This window comes from Stereum hirsutum, assembly GCF_000264905.1.
Source record: "Stereum hirsutum FP-91666 SS1 unplaced genomic scaffold STEHIscaffold_3, whole genome shotgun sequence".
Taxonomy (NCBI): domain Eukaryota; kingdom Fungi; phylum Basidiomycota; class Agaricomycetes; order Russulales; family Stereaceae; genus Stereum; species Stereum hirsutum.
The window spans coordinates 1,458,792-1,478,445 of NW_006763133.1; the positions used below are offsets into that span (position 1 = coordinate 1,458,792).

General features: G+C 51.3%; 4 protein-coding genes across 4 annotated transcripts; 1 reads left to right on the plus strand and 3 right to left on the minus strand.

Annotated features, from left to right (window-relative positions):
- Positions 1-568: 568 nt before the first annotated feature.
- STEHIDRAFT_50336 (kinase-like protein) lies at positions 569-1,940 on the minus strand (the record flags this gene model as incomplete). The annotated part of the gene is made up of 8 exons (XM_007300316.1): positions 569-750; positions 813-983; positions 1,045-1,179; positions 1,239-1,338; positions 1,405-1,553; positions 1,609-1,678; positions 1,743-1,792; positions 1,853-1,940. 8 exons carry the CDS (start codon positions 1,938-1,940, stop codon positions 569-571), a joined length of 945 nt encoding a protein of 314 aa, XP_007300378.1.
- A 5,259-nt stretch (positions 1,941-7,199) lies between these two features.
- Positions 7,200-7,965, minus strand: STEHIDRAFT_51168 (uncharacterized protein; the record flags this gene model as incomplete). The annotated part of the gene is made up of 2 exons (XM_007300390.1): positions 7,200-7,597; positions 7,659-7,965. Coding segments are annotated over 2 exons (705 nt in total), but the record flags the coding sequence as incomplete, so codon positions are not given.
- A 5,246-nt stretch (positions 7,966-13,211) lies between these two features.
- On the minus strand, positions 13,212-16,157 carry STEHIDRAFT_166169 (MFS amino acid permease; the record flags this gene model as incomplete). The annotated part of the gene is made up of 16 exons (XM_007300901.1): positions 13,212-13,770; positions 13,838-13,985; positions 14,049-14,183; positions 14,240-14,395; positions 14,453-14,516; positions 14,572-14,632; positions 14,702-14,817; positions 14,880-15,049; positions 15,115-15,132; positions 15,216-15,317; positions 15,381-15,514; positions 15,575-15,615; positions 15,666-15,719; positions 15,774-15,781; positions 15,836-15,909; positions 15,969-16,157. 16 exons carry the CDS (start codon positions 16,155-16,157, stop codon positions 13,384-13,386), a joined length of 1,857 nt encoding a protein of 618 aa, XP_007300963.1. The 3' UTR covers positions 13,212-13,383.
- A 2,009-nt stretch (positions 16,158-18,166) lies between these two features.
- Positions 18,167-19,634, plus strand: STEHIDRAFT_118951 (GTP-binding nuclear protein RAN). The gene is made up of 7 exons (XM_007300902.1): positions 18,167-18,269; positions 18,421-18,458; positions 18,528-18,564; positions 18,694-18,953; positions 19,056-19,183; positions 19,248-19,347; positions 19,406-19,634. The coding sequence occupies exons 1-7, from the start codon at positions 18,230-18,232 to the stop codon at positions 19,445-19,447; spliced, it is 645 nt and encodes a 214-aa protein (XP_007300964.1). The 5' UTR covers positions 18,167-18,229; the 3' UTR covers positions 19,448-19,634.
- Positions 19,635-19,654: the final 20 nt, after the last annotated feature.

Sequence of the window (19,654 nt, forward strand, 5' to 3'; positions counted from 1 at the left end):
ACCAGCCCTCGCTCGGACTGTGCTCACCGCTGGCGGCGCCGCACTCGAAACCATGGGCGACGCTCTCCCGTAGGGCTGTTGCTGCGTCCCAGATCCGTATGGATCGTCTTGCCCATTCTGTCCGTGCGCATAGTCGTATCCACCGGATGCATATGGGTGTTGCGGTGTTCCGAGGTGGCTTGCTCGATGTGCGGAGATGGGAACATTGACGTGCGCTGCGGCGGAGAGGGGTGTAACTTGGCCGGGGGTGTTAGTTGGTCCGGGCGTAAGAGCTGCGGGAACCTGATTGCGCTGTGCTCTAAGTCTTCTGCTAACAATAACGAGTAGGGGAATAGTACACACCTGCTGCTGTGATGCACGTCTACGATCAGATTCTCTGTGCTGGAGATCTCTTCTCCGGTCTTGGGGCATGGGTGCGCCGGCACCTGGGTTGTGCATTTGCGACAGAATCTGGTTCTTGCCCTACCCATGGACGATAATCAGACCCCAATGTCATGAAAACATAATGATGGACGAGGAACTCACCGACGACGCCTCCCATCCTTTTCCACCTAAGCCGAGTTGATTATCAGAGCAACAGTATACAAATGAACATACACTTACCATTGAGCAAGTTCCAGTCGTAGACGCCGTCATCTACATCGTTGTTGTTCTTCATAACCTTTGCGAAGAGTTCGCGCAGGAAGTCGTAATCCGGAGTCTCTTCAAAACCAAGTTTGCGGACATAATTCAAGTAGATACCAAACTCCTCTGACAACGTACTGTCAACATCGATGGAATGTGAGCCGCGACATTGACATTGTTCTGCTCACCTGGGAAGCCTTCGCATAGCTCCTTGATGGGTGTGGTCTGTTTCTTCTCCCCAATTTTCTCATACTTCTGCTTGTTGGTGGCGGCTTTCAGGCCTTGCCAAGGTAATGAACCACGCAAAAAGTACATGAAGACATGGCCAAGAGATTCCAAGTCGTCTCGCCGTGATTGCTCTACAGTACCCGGCAGATATTTATTGACGGTATAACAAATGAATATTCCAACAGCACGTACCTCGACCAAGATGTGTGTTGATACTCATGTAACGCGCCGTCCCACTAAGACTCTTCCGTTCCCGGTATGGGATGTGCTGCTTCGTCTTTGGGTCCCGGTATTGCTTAGCCATCCCAAAGTCGACGACATGGATGACTATGGTCAAATGTGATGTCATAAGCTCACGGTTCAACAACCAGTTGGGCGAATCTTACTGTTCGCGTTCTTGGTGCCTGGCCGTCCGATGAGGAAGTTGTCTGGTTTAATGTCGCGATAAATCAGATTCTTCTCGTGGATGGTTTGTACGCGGGTGAGCTTTAGGTCGGATGCACGTAAGTACGAAAGGCTAAGTGAAGGTGAGACCGGTATGGAAGGACGCACCATCTGTCGTGCGGCCATAGCTACGGTCTTTATTGAGAATTTACGTCCACACATATCAAACAGGTCTTCGAGACTTGGCCCGAGTAGGTCGATGACAAGGATATTATGGAGGCCCTCCTGGCCGAAGTGGTATATTTGTGGAATTCCGGCTGTGTGAAAGTGTGGGTGGCCCGCGCAAGACGAAAGGTGTGAACGAGTACTCACTGCAGCCAGAGAGTATACGATACGAGCGGCATTCATCTCTGAGTTGTGGTGCCTCGGCTTTCCGTGGTTCCTGAAGGATAGAGGATAGGGATGCATAACTATCGGCGCCGGTGGGGAGAGTGGTTACTACGCACGAATTTGATAGCAACACTCTGCGAGTTCAGCAAGTTCGTGCCTATGTACTCTTCAGTCCACATCCTGAGAAGCTAGGACAGCTAAATTGACGCACCTTCAAAGATGACACCAAACGAGCCCTCGCCGATCTTCTTGCCTACACGATAGTGGACGCCTACGAGGTTGGCGGTAGAGGAGCCGTGGGTATGTGAGGACATGGCGGAAGAAACTAAGGAAGAGACGGCCTATAGGCGGGAACAAGTAGAGTAAATGTTGAGGGTGAAGGCGCGACTGGGGGAGACGGCCGCGAGGGCCTTGGAGGACGATGGCTGGCTGCGCGAGAGCGTCGGCGGTCAATCTCCGGCTTTCATTGCAAATTCATATTCGGCTCCTCCCGTACCTCTCTCCCGCGCGCCCTCTCAAACCGTCTCACCTCAATTTGGCTCTCTTGCCCAAACTTGTCCGCGAAAACTCTGAAAAAATATCGTGGTATGACATCGTATAATCCAGGTAACATACATATACATAGACTGAGCCTTACAGTATCTACCCACAACGCTCACCCCGGAAACACATCCCGCTTCAAAACACTCCCGAGCACAAATAATTATAATAGCACACCACGCCCAACAATCCAATTTCTTCAGATCTTTATCCGACACCGCCTCTCAGATTCCTCTGCCCAGACAGCATGATGGTCCGAAACCCTCACCCGTCCTCGTGAGCTACTAAAATAGAGCCACAGGCCAGATCGCTAGGAATTTCCCAAACTCTCGGTCGGTGCGATAGAATGAGTTGCGATGCACTCAGACGCACTTTTTGAGGCGCTTTTCTGTTCATGGGTTGTATCGCCTCGAGGACTTCGCATGATTCAACTGTATGGTCGATGATGGACTTGATGAGGTGCAGCGCATACTGGATCTCAAGGACATAGAAGACACTATGGATACGCCGATCATCTGTACGAGACTTGGTTCGTACCTGCTCTTCTCCACGAAAATCAACGACATATGTCAGCCTGCTGTGTTAGGTCCCATAGACTCCATCGTTTCAGTTTCAGCTCATTGATCTCAATCACATCTCATATAACGCAGACGCTAACAGTGCAAGCCCTGGGATTTAGACGCACCATGCAACATGGACAGGATTCGAAAACTGGGTACCGTAGTACCCAGACAGGCAGTCCCCATGAGCGTCTTTTCCTTTTCTGCTCTCGACGGTCAGCGTCGCAGGAACCTGACAACGCTCCATCGACATCAGATCCCACATACACAAAACATGAGATCCGAGCGCAAGTCGCTGTTTTTACCCCTCGCACTACGCCAAGAGATGAGATATCGAGGAAGTTATGACGATTGTAGATCCGGTGATGTAGACCATTACGTCCAGAGGTATGACCTCGCCCGTTTTGAGTTCGATGGCCTTCGAAGGCGACTTGTTTGATTGTTGTCTAGTTGATGTCGATGTTGGGCTGTGGAGGCGGCATTCGAACTAGGATGGGTCGACGGTGATTCATTTGCATCGCGGTGCTACACTGCTATGGGGCCATACGTCCCGTGGAACTCTACGAACGAGTTTTGTTTACCCATTTCTCGTGATATTCGCCTGGAATTTTGCTCTTGATGTATGTGGTCAACAGCTGTCATTCCCTCGTCAGATTCCGACAGACTGGTGCAGGGCCCGGGGACACGCCGAATGAACTTCACGAGCGCGTTTTGAGGTCCAGAACCGCCCTTCTTGAAAAGAAATGGGACAGATCCATCTGGCGAGGAAGTGCTGAGTTGGTGAATACAAAGATGGCGATCCTCACAACCAATCGTGAAAGGGTAAATACCCATTCGTCTACAACGATCAACCGTATGGCAGCTCCATGATAACTCAGTTTAACCTATAAATTCTTCGAAGTGGAATACTAGCACTCACCGTGGAACGAACCACTGCGACATTCTGCATAAATGTATCACCGCCGTCGACGGCTCCTTCGATATGAATAGGACGAGCTGCGCTCTCTAGTCCTGGACCAAAAAAAATCCTTCAATCAAATATCCCAACCCAAATAGTATGGGAAGCACGCACACATAACCCCCATTGCCGATGACTCCAACCCTCTTGAGCACACGGTCCACACCTCGTCGAATGCCACATCTCTGTCCGACCCCTTAATGCCGTTCGGCCACACAGGCTCCTGAGACGCCCCGATGCTCTGATGACTATATTCGTCTCGGTCTCCACCTTCTTGTCTCCTAGTCAGCCCAACTCGATCGACACACGGTATACGTGTGGCCCAAAATGGTAGGCGAGGAGAGTGCATGATTGTCAAATATGGAGATCCCGCACTAGGTTTGGAGTTCGTGCTAAGAGACGTAGTAGGAGGGCCAGTTTGGGGTTGCGCTCGGTAGCGAGAGGGGAAGACCAGTGTCACTGGCAGGCCCTGTTTGAGCCATAGCCCTAGAAAGCCAGGACAACACCATAAAGGAGACGAGTTGAAAAGAATCGAGTCAGCTTCAGCGCCCAATGTCTACGATACACGGATGAGTTTATGGACCGTCCGCGGGGAATGGACGACGCCCGGATTGCAGTGAAACAAAGACTCACGGGATAGCAAGTGTTGTCCTGATTCGAGAGGCGTGCAAAGGCCGCCATGAGTGACGAAAGTCAGTCAGAGTCATATCACAGACTCGGGACGCCACGGTTATTGTGATTGGAGCGAAGCGAACGCGGTGTCAGCGTCGATAACAGCGCAGTCGTTGTAGACAATTCCGAACCTTGAGCTTAACCTCCAGGTCAGTACTGCCTAGGGAGGCCGCTCGTTCGTAGATCTAAGGAACAGGCGAAGCAAATGTTAGCATATGATTCTGTGCACGATTCAGCGCTCTAATCATACTCACCCAACAGACGTCAGGAGGCCAATACTTACCATTACGAGGAGCTTAACCTCCAGGTATGTACCGCCCAGGGAGGCCGCTCGTTCGTAGATCTAAGGAACAACCGAAACAAATATCAGCATATGGTTCTGTGCACCTTTCGGCGCTCCAACAACTCGACTCATCCAACGGCTGCCAGGAGGCCAGCACTTACCATCCCGCGGGGTTCACAATGCAATGCATCCAGTAACCTCGATGATTGGGCGGCCACCTGTAAGACAGTTCGTCGAGCTGCAATGGCGGTGCATGTATTCGCTTAGGCGACGCCGACTTGAATGGCAGTCTTATCGCCAACAGCACACGTCCAGGCACTGAGCACCGCAGAAGTCGCAGTCCTATGTGTCTCCCGTCATGACCAGAACAGTCGAAATGTTTGAACCTGGCGTGGTATTTAGCATACTCATCCAGGAGAACCTCGTCAGGAGCATCATGTAGTGCTGCCAGTCGCAGTTACACAGGCCCTTCGCTAACATCCCGATGGTCCTGCGTATGTATATCTGAAGGCCTCGGACGAAGGACACCGTCACAGCCAAGTCACCGCAATGGCTATTGACACGCCTGAGCCAGGGCAGGGATCTAGTTGAAGTCTGACACCCACCGAGAGGCGACCCTCCGAGACCCACCTTAAAGTTGTCAAAGTCGGGGTCGCAGTCCAGTGCTCTCGCAGCGGCTATGCCCGCTAACCTGTGCGTAGAAAGGACGGCAATGATAGTCAGCAAGTAGTCCGAGGAAAGCCTGAGGTTACGGTATGTAGTGCAACAGCCTGGTGTGGCAGTGCACAGACCAGAGCCGGTGAAGTTGCGGTAGCTTTTAGAGTATATTGGGAGTTGGAGGTAGTTTGCTCACTTTGAACCAATTATGGCTATATGCTGTCTCCGACAGGAGTCTGTAGAGCTGTGTCCACTGGCCATGAAACACCTGGGGTCAGCCTCCATGCTCGATTTATCCGAGTACGGTGTCTGTAGCCAGCGCGAAGCCTGAGGAAAATACCAGAAAAAGAAGGATACCGAGCAATACGCAGTACATGATACCGTGGAGGTTTCGAGGCGGTGTGAGGAAACGAATTTCCGGCGAGATATATCAGTCAGCGTGGAGTAGTCGCTCTACCGGTACCGTGGGGGAGCGCATAGCAGCAACGAAAAAGCAAGAGGAGCTCCCGCCGGCTGCGAGAACCGTCAACCAGTACATCAAGAACCACGAGTTTTTTATCACATGCGAATCCTTCAAGTTCGAACCGTGGGGGTAACAAGTTGAACCACCCTCGGAGGTCAGATGGTCTCGATTTCATGTAAGTATTGAATCGTCGCAGTTGCGGGAGTCGGCCAACAAACAATAGCCACCGTGAGCAAGATTCGAGCCTCCGAACCATTATTTAGTTTGCACGGCTAGTGCAATGAAGTTGAGCCTTCTGAGGTTATGATGATGTGTTCCGTCCCCGGTACCAAAAATCCTTTCTCAGAAGAAGTGGCGCTGGGGTGGTCCGTGCGCAGGTCACATTCGCGCGGGTTGAAATAGGGGCTTTCGTGGCTTGTTTGTGGCGGGACTCGCCTATATCGAAATATAGACTTTACTGGCATGTTGATATTTAACCTTGAAGGAGTCGAACCCCCATCTTATTAAGTAATAAGATTAAACATTAAAGTTTATACTAAATTTAGTAGTAAAAGTTAAAATCTTAAAGATATTTCAATGGCCAACCAGAAGGAAAAAACGGTTCTAACACCTCTTTAAAAAAAAGGAAAAAAAAATGAATCTATAAAAAAGTAAATTACTTCAAATAGAATAAAACAAGCCGGCATCGACACAAAGACACATAAATCCTCTGAGACCTTCAAGCTTTAAGCTCCATACGCCAGAAGTACACTAATGACTGGCAGCATCCCGGTAAATGATAATCAGAATTTGACTGAAGAAAACGCTGGCTCAGAGGTTGACGTCATGGCACTGTCGTGGAAACGGTGTGGCCCACCGTCGACAGGAGCTGCCAGGAGCTGCCACTTGCTTAGTGAGTAGATGTAGACTCATGTAGACTTTCTCTTTCTCGTTGACGAGCCGTAGAGTTCTAGGGTATGCCTAGACTAGACCCAAGTAACTTATAAAGCGTTCGGGCTGTCTAACACGCGGTTTTTACAGTTCCACAAATAAAACGGATGATATCTGTAAAAAGCGCGTATAGTAACAAACCGGAGCAGCAGAGTAAAAGGGAATGAAAGCAAGGGACATGCACAAAGGGAAAAAGAGGTAAGTCGACAGGAATGCAAATAAAAGGTAATACAAACATGAAACTAAAAGCCATGGAAGAGGAAGATATGCGATGCGAGCCCGTCTGCATGCTAACGTCGATGCCGACGAAGACAAGGAGGGATAAAAATGATGGATGAAGAGGAGGGGGGGCGCAGGTAACTTAGGTAGAGGGTAAGGTCCGGTAAGGAAGGAGATGTGATGGAAGACTGTGTTCCGAAAAGCTTGTCGGAGATTAGAAGCATCCTGAAACGACAGAAGAACTCGCTCGAAAGTCGAGGCAGATCATGACACGGCACGATAGAAAAGCCTTCACCGCAACTCGTAGCAAGTGTTGACGCTTTCAGAGACGTGCTGAAGCGACAATTGCTGGTATCTGTGATCCACCATCATGAGCATAGCTCCGGCGACAGACAAGAGATTGATTTGTACGCACGGTTCCGAGTTCTGGTGGAAGTAGAAGCCGCTCATGGTTGCCGCATTGGGCCCCGATTTCGCCGGTCCTGCCGAGGGCGAGCGCAATGATGGGCTGTCAGGATGCATGGAGCGGTCTCCGAGGCTCGTCCGTCGAGGCTGGTCCGACTTCGAGGGTGATGCAGGATGAACGTCACCGCCCGGTGCAGTATTCTCCTCTCGAACCGAGGACTTTGACCGGGGGGCTGTGGCGGCGTGTGGGTGCGAGTTGAAGTCAACACAGACATAGTAGAAGCCTAGAAATTGAAGCGTATGTTCAGCATGAAAGTCAACATGGTTAGAGAACAAGAGGCGGACCTGCGAAGCTAGCCCCATTGATGTCTTGCACTCTGTGATCCGGGACCAAGAAACGTTCCTTCCATCGCATGAAGACTGCACCACCGGTGTCGCCGTTGATGGTGCCATGAGGCATGTTCAACTTGTTTTTTACATGACGGAAAGCGGGGAACCGCGCCCAGTGGGTCATGTCTTCTTGCTCGTTCGCACCCCAGTTCTGGGTTAAAAAGCCATAACGACTGCCAATGATCTCCGCGTCAAAGTATGTGGTGAGTTCTGGCCAGTCGTCTGTGAGTCCCCGTATGCAGAGATAGCCACAGAGGAAAGAAGAGGCGAAATCGACGTCCTATGAGTCCAATCGTCAGCGCGCTGCGTTGATATGCGGGGTGCACGGAATCGAGAAGACATACCACGATGGATACCTTCACGTCATAGCTATGTCTCCCGCTCTTTTGAGTTCCCTGGAATGTGGCACCGGGGTAGAGACAGTGATGTGGCTGGGAACGAACGCGGAGGCGCGTTATGTCCATGAAGGGATCAGGAGCGGACGCGGTCTCATATTCGGACAACGGGCTCTTGGTCGGCGACGAGGTGAATCGGGTGGACGTCGACAAGGGGGAAATCTCAGATGAGATGGGTGGCAGGGCGGAATAGATGAATGGTCTGGACGGCTTGATTGAGGTAAACACGGAAGAGGCGGGAGATTCCACATCAGGAACATCGGGAGAGAAGAGCGCGGAAGAGTGGCTGAAGAGTGTCGAGCTGGAAGAGGGAGTGGCAGACAGCGGAGAGTACAGGCTGTCCGACCTCGTTGGCCGCCGTTCGATGTGAACAGGGTGTGGGAGCTCAGTGGCACGGTTCGAGCCACGACGAAGACAGTCGTCATTGACGTCGACAAAGAGAGCCTGCAGAGCTGCTCGGGGAGTTCTGCTGGTCGACTTGTCTCGACAAAGACGGCAAATGATGGAGTGGTCGTTAGCGTCTATGACGCCGTGCAGGTCATGATGGGCTGACAATAGAGAGCTATCAGTATCGGCAGTAGGAAGAAGACAGTGGCAGCTGGAGCACAGTTTTGTTTGCTGCGCTGCCGGGAGTTGGTTCGCGACTGGGAGGGGGGAAAGGTGTTCTGAAGGCATTGGGGGCGACGTCGGGAAGCTGGATGCTGGGGCAAGGGAAGAAGAAGGCGAACAGGAGGCCGGGGTCGTCCGCACGGACTGGGTCGTGGGAGCACGTGGGGCTACGCTCGCGCCTTTTGTAGCCTCGCGACTGCTCGCGAACCATGCCCATATCAATCCCCGCTCGCTAACGCCCTCCTCCATCCACATTACCAGCCGTGCAATTACCCGGCGCCTGCAAGTTGTGCTCATCACGAGTCAATATTCCAGCATATGTCCCGCCTCCAGTGCTCGCCTCTGGATTGCTGTCTCTTGTGCTGAATGGACCCAGCTCACTCTATCTGGTCGTCGGCGTAGTGGTCCCAGCAAGCATGGCAAAGCGCCTCCCCTCTGGGGCGCGGCAACGAGCGCGCAAAAATCATAGAACTTGAGGCTGTTCCTCCTCATCACGAAGTACCGTTCGTTCTTTGTCCGTCCGATGGCTCCCCCCCTCTAACTCATTCTCTGCCGTCGCGCCCTAGGACTGTCTGCTTCAGCCGTCTCTCCGTGTCTATCTGCTCTCCGCGCTGTTAGGGTGCCCTCGGTGCTCCCTTCAGGCGCCCCGATTGCTTCGTTTGAGATCTCTCTCTGTCCGAAGATCCCCCATATCGACATACATCCGTTTCCTATCCTGCATTTTACAGATTGACCAGACGTCTCGAAATGTCAGCTTCTTCAGCCCCATCTTCCGTCGCACCACGGCCCCATCATGATCTCGATGGAGGCGCCTCGGTGGCTCATCAGTGACTGTTTCCCACTAGCAGTGGCACGCGCAGTTGGCATGGTGCACTGTGCGGTGCTTCAGAATCAGCTCGTTGATGTTCTTCATACTGCCACACCTACAAAGTCAACGTCCCAACGACACTCGCACGTGGGCAGTGTATATACCGTGAGCTGTGTCCAGTCAGTGGTTATACGAGCCCTTTCCGATACACCGGCGTTATGTCTTCGCTACGCACGTCGGCGTCCTGGTGAGAACAACACGCTGCAAACCTGTATTTCGGCTGGGGCATTATCTGGTTGGACGAAATAAAGATCATGAAGAGATTAGCGCTTTAGCGCGCGCCTTTTCCTCATCCCCTTTGTGCAACCAGATTGACGCTCATTCAAGGAATCCCATCAAGGACAGAATGCCGACGGCATGAGATCCAGTCGCGTCTCGACAAACATCAGCCCTCGTCATCCTGATTCAGCCTCGTGCTAGCAGCTCAATCTCCACGGATCATTTCGTGACAATGTCGTCCTACGACGCGTACATCCTACTCATCGTCTTCGTCAGCCAATTTCTTACCCAAACAACATGGGCGACGCGCTGCACAGCAGCGTCAACAGATACAGTCACTCCTCAGCTTCACATTCTACTAGCACAGCAAAACTGTCTCTCTTGAACTCTCGGTTCTTCGATGTGCAACTGCAATCCGAGCTTATGTCGTCTGCATGTCTCTCTTCCCGTCGGTGTCACCGCCATTCTGCATACCTGTGCTCTGCTAGCCTATCGAGCCCCTCGACACCCGAACCGTCCCGAAAACACACTGCGGACCAGACAAACTAAGCGGAGTTTTGCCCCTCTGTCTATGTCAGCCCGCCATCACTCGAACGACCACCCACACCGACTGCGTACCCGACGTACAGCCTATTCTTAATAAACCCATCTAAGGCGACCCGTTCTCCGTTGTTGTCCGTCGCCATCGTCTTCCTCACCGCCGTCCATACTCGTTTGACGCTGATCGTCAGGTCCTTTCGTGTAGCGATCCGTACCAAGCGCCAGCTCTGACCAGCCCCGGGCGTGCCCTTTGATGCGCCGCATCGGAGATTTGATGTTCTATGCAAACTACCGCAAGACTCCCCTGCGGGCAACGGCGTTTCGGCTTTCGCGTTTCATCTAGACTTCAGGTAGAGGCTTGCTTGAAATGCCGATGATTTCAGTTTGCTCCCTGAGGGATCTTGCGGTCGAGTACTACAGCAGTAGTACGAGCGGTGTCCTATGGACGATTTCACCGCTGAAAGCTGTATGGACAAACGCCGCAACGACTCATGGGGCGGGGGAAGTCGTGCCCGATGGCAAGCCTGTGCCCTCCCGATCTTAGAACCGATTGGTCGAGATATTTTGGCAACAGAATGCAGAGGTCTTGGATGCCGGACGTCGCAGCTAAGTTAGCAGGTACTGCTACAATTCTGCTCCTGCGATCACCCATTCGTTTGAGACTATTATCCTGCCACCCACCACGCGATAGAATGGTCTGCCTGCATGACTGGATGTCACTGGCCGCATGTTTGTGTCGGTCCTACAGGCATCCCGCTCGAGAAAACAGTTTTGAGACTACTAGCGAATCAGGATAGTTCATCGGGTATAATACGAACTAGCGGTTCTCCTTGAGGGATCATTGATCCTTTGACACCCAGGTTAAGACTCCGATGAAATGCGTGCTCTGTCTGCCTCTACGGGCCGCAGTGAAAACCCACAGGAACTTCCGAGATATGTTCATTCTTACTATGACGCTTTGGGACGGGTTCCTTGTGCACTGACATTGGCTAATGATTAGCCCAGTCGAGATCGGTGCATTTGCGCATGGCTTGCCACGCATTTGGGGCGGCTTGCATGAGGACGAGTCTTCCACCGGTCGTGGACCCTTCCTCGCTAGTTACTGTCAATCGGCGTAAGGACGAGTTGTGCCTCTACACCGTCCGTGAACATGACAGCTTCCTCATGTACATGCACGGAAAACCGCTTCCGCTACTACCTTCACATGCAACATGTTCTCCTTCCTTCCTAGAATTCTTCCTCCAATTGCTCTGGTTCTATCTTGTCCTGGGCCCAACCACAGGCCATCGTCGCCATACTACCATACCGGAAATTCCCGTTCCAAGTTGAACTTGTTTAATTAAACATGGGCCACATCGACGGTCCTCGATCTTCCCTCCAAGGTTTCCTCCATCTGCAGTCGAACCTTCAATTCTTAACGGAGTTCTCTTGAGCCGCCATTAAAATATTAAATCTGCTCTACAGCATGCATGCTGATGCTTCCTGTGGATCCGCTTGGCTCGCCGTTAGCTTGAAATGCCGTCCATCACGGCACCACCACCGAGTTGTACATACGGTGCAAATTGGATTCGGAATTGGAATTGGTAAACTCTCCCTCGCAAGCGCGCACCTACGACTCGGGCGGCCGCACGTCTTCCATCTGTGTTTGCGATCTGCTCTACACTAAACACGAGCTCTGTACGACTCGTGCTGTAATTACTACTCAATGCAATCTCCTCTGCTCGAGTGGAACCTCCATCTTCGGCGCTTATGTGCAAGGAAGGGCGAGGAGGTGGTGGCAGCGGGCGTCTATCGAGAGACAAGCCTCAAGCCTCTGCGGTCCCGGCGCTGCGCGCTTCTGGGTTGTAAAAAGAAATAAACAGACACAATCCAGACTGGAGCAGTCCATATGATATTGATACGACAGTCACCGTTTGCTACTACTATCGCAGACTCAGCATCACCAGTCCTCGAGCTTAACACCGATGGCACAATCCATAGTAAGTAAACACTGAGAGCGCCGCTGCTGGCAGTTCCAGTCGCGAGTGGCATCGGCCCAGGACTTGCTTGAGAGGCTCAGGCCAGCTGGCGCCCACCGCCCGATCTCTGAAGCATGATTCACGGAATTAAAGACTCGTCCTCGATCGGGCATTGTTCCATTGTTCCTGCGTGCGGTTCGCAGCTTGGAAGCGCCTACAGGCAGGCAGGCCACAACAGTTAGCTGGTCTGAGATCTGAATCGGTGTGCCATGGTCTTCTCGCATCAACCGACGGGCTTCATTTGATTCGGAATTCACCGCCATCATTGCAGTGACGAACCCATCGACACACCCGTTGGATGGGACTACGTCAACTGAGAGCCTCGTTTTTTTACAGTGAGCCATCAATGCTTTTGCGGTCGGGAGTAAGTAACATAGTACGAATGTACTCGTAACGCCCGCAAATGAACCAGTTGCTGATGAGTACTCCCTTTCTATGAAACGTCCCTGGTGGAATGAGTTTTCCGGTCACCGTGCATACGCGTTGCATGGACGAATGAAGTTTGCTTCACGGAGACGGTACAACTTAAGCACGAATCTGGCCGTAGACGATGGAGGAGAGCGTACGCTGATCCATTAGGTGACTTGAAACCTCGCTCGGTATCCATAGAACATACCGTCTAATTGAGGCACCAGTAGAATAAACGTATACTTTCGGAGTCGTCAAAAGCCAAAACGGAACAGACCGCCAAACCCGTCAGATCCAACGGGTATCCGAAGAATTTAGAGAGAAAATATCTCAAGCGCCGGGACGTTCAGCGGCTATTTTGTGAAAAAGAAAGAAGATCTTCATGATATGAAAGCTCATTTTACACGAGCGCTGGCATCAGCCCACCCACACAAGCAATGACGCACAGGTCAAAAAAACGAATCCATTAATTGTGTTGACATTGCAGTAACGCGATACACAGATAGTACTGTTCGTGAGGGTCGTCTCGGAGTCGTGTCTATCACGGTGCTACATCCGAACCTCTATGCACACTCCCACAAAATCAAGCAAACACCAAGCCATACGCAGACAGATCCTAAAAATCATACCATATCGTCTCCTCGTGGCTGAGTGGCCGTCGCAGCAGTCCTAGCAGGAGCCGCAGACGAAGGCTCCTCCGCTATTTTCTCCTTCACGTCCTCGTCCGTGCCCGTCGGCGCACCCTTCAACGTCCCTTCTCTCGTAGCTTCACCGCTCTCTTTCGGTATTCGTTTTTCATGGTCGACGTCTTCGCCTCCTACCGGTACGTCACCTGCAGCTGCTTCAATGTCTTTCTTAGAGACCTGCTGGACAGTATTCCGCTTGAGAGTGTAATGCCGGACGAAGAGCACCATGATCAAGCCAACACCGGCGAGGGGGCAGTTCACGAGCCAGATCTTGCTGATCGCCTTCGCGTAGACATGTATGACCGCTTGGCGTTGAGTAGGATCCTGTAGAGCATCAAAAAGAATATCCTCGTCACATTGCACTACTCGCAATTGTAGGAAGGAGGCTTACTGCGATGTTCTTCAGTTGGTTTACACTATCTGCGAGCGCCGATGGAGAGGTGTCGAAATCGAGGTTTGGGATCTTGGCAATGTTTTTCTGCAAGAAACTGGAGTAGATAGCCTGGCCAATAGCCACACCTATGGTTCCACCGAGAGTCCTGAACATCGTTCGTCTCTAATTAGGAATAACACACACGCGTGATATTGATAATATTACTGACCGGAGGAAGCCGAAGGTACCAGTCGAGGTGGCCATGTCTTTCAGCGGCATGGCAGCTTGAAGAGCAATGAGCGGAGTTTGGAAGAGACACCCTATCCCTAGGGCTGCAATCAGAGGGTAGATTTCTTTGACCGCACTGCAAAAGACAATAAGTCAGACACAAGACAAAAATTCGAATCTTCTCCGACATACTTCGACGATTGATCATCCAGCATAATCATCAAACCCCATCCCACAGTCATGATAGACCACGCAAACCACATGATGGGCCTATACCTTCCAATGCGACTGACCAAAACACCAGAAGAGGCAGAGAATATTGCGCCCCCAAACGAGTAGGGTATCATTCTGTTGTTGAGACATGAGATTCAGTTCGCGACATGGATACACGAGTCTGAGACTCACCTAACACCTGCGCCAGTAGCAGATGCTCCAAGAACCTGGTAGTATAGGGGCAAATAGTATGCACCTGCGGAAGGGACGTCAGGGAGATCAGTCGAAAGAAGATGCACCACTATACGTACCACCAAAGAACGCTATGGCGTGAAGGAAGGTACTAATCAGGATGATAGCCGTAGTCCTCGTCTAATACCAGTCAGTGTTTGAGATGAGTCAATGAATAACGTCGATCAATGCCAAATAAAGTTGACGAACCCTGAATAACCGCGGTGGAATAATTGGAGAACGTTTAGTAAAACCTTCGTTCACACAAGCGAGCACTATAAGGGTCCCTCCGACCGCCAACAACGCTATGGTCTCTGCACTACCCCCTAATTAATTGAATGCAATGAGTACGACCTTGGGGAAGTGTAGTCCGGAAAGATGAACTCACAATTTGTTTCACCGCTGTTGAACCCAATAAGCAGGCAGACAACACCACCGACCATGAAGAAAAGGCCAATGAAGTCAAACTCCTGTACATGCTCGTTTAAGGTCTTCCCCTTGTGCGGGTTCAAGTGCAAGAAGAAAAACAGCAAAAGGGCCGCAACACCGCCGGTGGGCCTGCGAATGAATGGGCCGTGTGAGCAAGTTTCGGAAACGCGATGCCGTGGCAAACAAGACCTTACAGGTTAATCCAGAAACACCTGGGAAACATTGATAACTCAGTCAGCTGGACTGGTGAGAAGCAGTACGATAGTGTTTGCATCACGTGAAAAAAATGGCGTACCATCTCCACGATACATGGTCAGTCAATGCGCCGCCAATGAGTGGCCCAACGACACTTGCGATTCCCCATGTAGCTCCTAACAAACCACCATATTTTCCACGTCTATTGGAAGGTCAGAGAAGACGATCAATGACCATTGAACGGAGTTGGCGTAAGCACGCTTACTCTTGTAGAGAAACTATATCCGAGATCGTGATTTGTACGAGTTGGATCATACCTCCACCGCCAATTCCTTGAATGGCTCGACAGACAATGAGCCAGACCATATTTTGTGCAGCGCCACATAGAGCAGAACCAATCTATTGAACGAAACATGATATGTCAGGTATATTCCGGATCCGACCCAACTGTAAGCTTACAAGGAAAATGACTATTGAAGAGTATAAGATAGGTTTTCGGCCTGAACAAAGGGTAAGTAATCATGATTCCTGCAGAATAAAGGTAACTTACCGATGAGATCCGATAATTTTCCGTACAGCGGAGCTAATGATGCAGCAGCCAGAACTATTGAAAGAAGTCAGTGGGAAGAAGCAGTACAAAGGAAGTTAGTGGTCGCACGGTAAGCACTGGAGAAACGGTTCAGTCAAGATATAACATCCGTGAATGGTGACTGGTCGCACCTTCCAACCCATGAGTATTGAGAGCCACCACCCAACTTGTCTACAATAGTGGGCAAAGCCGTGGCTACGATGGTCTATGGGGCAGTGAAACTATGAGAACACAATGCAATGTATATATCGGGGTATGACGCACTTGGTCCATCGCAGACAGGAAAACGGTGAGCATCAGGCCGGGGAAGACGATCTTAAGGTTGTTGTGGGGCAGGACATGCTCTTCTCCAGCCTTCCAGGCCCCATGTTGCCGTTTGCCGCTCTTGGGATCTTCGGCCGCGATGTCCTGGGCTGCGACCGAAGGGGAAGGGGGTACCGATTTCTCAGCCATACTTTTCAATCGTCGAGGTCGCTGTTAGTGAAACAAACACTCTAAGGATCAAGGCAAGCAGCGTACTATGACACTGCCTGTGCTCTGGGGAGCTGAATCGCACGGCGGAGTGGGCTAGGGGATGCGGAACACGATGGGCGTGAGGCCATAAACGCCTTGCCTCTTTATAAACATGTCTCAAAAAGTTTGAGTCTGCCGTCGGCCGGCACTTGTACGGCGTTTCCGTCTTCTCGGCACTCAGCCGCACGTGCGCTTACCTGTTCTTACTTACTATTTATAGCTCGATCGACGCCTGCCGCCGGATGGCCGGCTGGCTTATGGCCCACAGAAAGGTATTCATCCACCTGTGAGATGAGTAGACAAGCCTTGTTGGCATACGCATCTCCCGTCGCTACCTGACATTGAGAAAATACTCCTGAGAAAGTGCAAAATGACGCACTGGCGTCGAGCCAATCGTCGCGTCCCGGAGTTCGGAGTCTATACCGGAGTATCCTCCTGATCGTCCTTTGTGAAATGAGGGCGCGTACTGCTATATTAACTTGCAGAACCAAACTCACCACCCAAATCTGAAGGTTAGAACGTGTCTCTTATGTTATTTAAAATTCCTCAAGCGTTGGGGCTCGGAAGAGCCGACAGAAAACCCTCGAGGGGATGGAGATGACGCCACACCATGTTCGAAATCGACGATCCTCAGTCCACGACCGCGAGGTCATGACTGCAAAGGTTCGTTGATGCTTTAATTACCATCACAGTGATATGCCGTGGTGTTTACCGTACGCGTAAGCCGGCATCGTGTCTCAATATATTCAGGCGTGTCCATGTTCATCGCCGGATCCAAAGCACAGCCAGCATGAGAACGTCCACACCAAGCCGATTTATCCACTGGCCCGAAGCAACACTGAACAACCTGCTCATTGATCATTCGATCTTCCGTATAAGACGAGTCAAGGCGACTCACATCAAGTGGGTCGTCGAGATGGGGATATGTTCTATGCTCAGAAGCTAAAAAGCAAGGTCTTCCACAGATGACCCACACGGACTTCCTGAGGATGTGTGCTTACAGAGCACCGCGATGTATCGTGCCCGTAGGCGTCTTTTTGTGGAGTCAGGAAGGCGTTTGACTTGTTACTGATAATACTGCGGCGGCCGAAGATGTAACCGATGAAGAGCGAACGTAGAGTGATATGGTGCATTTCTGTATTTGTGGGCCGTGAGCAAATGCTTCGATCATCTGGCCACCGTTCATCGCCTACAAAGCACAGGAGACTTACCGTCAGGATCGAAAAGAACGTGGGCGAGTTGTCCAAGCGATGTATTGGCCGTAGATCATGATAAGAAAAGAAGTCGGCACTGTATTGGGGTGAGGAGGATAAATTGTACGAGACTTGGCTTAACAAGCTCACGTTACATCTGCTCCAAAAATGGATTATTCCTCTTCTTGTCTTGCCAGCTCATTCGTGCCGTGAGGATTGACAACAATTCAGTACAAAGCCGGCGTTGTGAAAACTGTCAAGTGAAGGTCCAATCAGGCATTCGAGTACCGCACGTTTGGGTGGGGAATTTTGGGCGCATGACTAGACACGAAGAGCCACCCAACCCACAATTATCGTTGTCGGAGAGCGCATATACCATCCATCATCTGTTATATGAAGCAGTGTACACAGCCTGATATACCACATTTCCACGAGTTCCTGAAGAAGAGCTTGACTGAACGTTGGGTGACTCGTGAGTTGGACCCAGAACGACTGAGTTTCCAGGATAGAAGAACAATGAACGTCACAGTGAAGCACGAGGCCTGTCATCGCCTGTAATGTTAGGTCAACTTGGTGGGCATGACAAAAGAATGAGTCTAAGCAAGGGATCGATTCCAATCGAGTAGGCCGTCAAGACAAGACCGATTTGGTTGGAGAGCGGAGCGTGGGAGTCAAAAACAGTCGACGCCACGCTGACCAAGCTTTTCCCATGGGCCAAGCTCTGCGGCGCGCCTCGCGTCAGAAACCCTAAGTCGATCTTCGTCCTCATCCACCACATCCTCACCCCCTTCCTCCCTCGTCTTCTCTCATTATCTTACCATGGCTGAGACCCAAGTCCCTACTTTCAAGCTCGTCCTCGGTCAGCTGTTTTACGTTTTATAACTCTAGGACACCGACTAACTCTCGCACAACAATTTTCTCTGTTTGATCGATGACGTTCTTTCATCCTTCTGTGCAAATCTGACCTTCACTGCTGGTTGTCCATCGGGTGGCGTCCTCAACACCTACAGTTGGTGATGGAGGAACTGGAAAGACAACCTTCGTCAAGGTACGTCGCGAACGCGTTCGCTCGCCCGCTGATCCCGTCCTGATCATCGCGCATCTCCACTTCCTGTAGCGCCACTTGACCGGTGAATTCGAGAAAAAGTACATCGGTATGTGCATCTTACTCTAGACGATAATAACTCAGCGCATTGCGTCCTGCGATGGCTCTTATTGTCTTCACACTCTTTTGGCTCGGGTTTTCGAACATCACTCACGCGATCACCGCCCTGCTTCATCAGCCACTCTCGGTGTCGAGGTCCACCCCCTCTCCTTCTCCACCAACTTCGGTACGATCTGCTTCAACGTCTGGGATACCGCCGGACAGGAGAAGTTTGGTGGTCTCCGTGATGGCTACTACATCCAGGGCCAATGCGGTATCATCATGTTCGATGTCACCTCCCGTATCACCTACAAGAACGTGCCCAACTGGCATCGCGACCTCGAGCGTGTCTGCGAGAACATCCCCATTGTCCTGTGTGGAAACAAGGTCGATGTTAAGGTGCATTTGTCATTCGTTATATATTCGGATAAATGTGGCGTGTCATTGATCTATGTTTACTGTTTTCGTTGGTGGCGATATGATGATGGCGATGATATACAGGAGCGGAAAGTGAAGACTGCCCACGTCACCTTCCACCGAAAGAAGAGCATCCAGTACTTCGAGATCTCGGCGAAGTCCAACTACAACTTCGAGAAGCCCTTCCTTTGGCTCGCAAGGAAGCTCGTTGGGTATGTATCTCTGAGCATCATACGAGTGGTGAACTGTCGTGCTCATGTGTAAAATTCTTTTCAGAAACCCCACTCTCGACTTCGTCGCTGCTCCCGCCCTTGCCCCTGCCGAGGTCCAGGTTGACCCTGCGTTGATGGCCAAGTACAGCGAGGAGCTGGCTCAGGTAAGACCATAACCAATCCATCACTCGCGGATAGACGCTAATAACAAACCTTTCGCAGGCCGAGGCCGTCCCTCTCCCCGAGGAAGATGACGACTTGTAAACTTGCTCCGAATCCCACACCCTTTTCTCGCTTTTCTTCCAACTGTTCCAACATATCATGTGACGAAGTAGTACCCCCACCCGTGTTTCCAATATACAGCGAACGAGCATTCCGGTCTGATGTCGATGGATTATCTTCTCGTACGCTTGTTGTTTTGATATAAATGTCAAAGGATCGCATTTTCTGCTATCGTTGTGACGCGGTAGT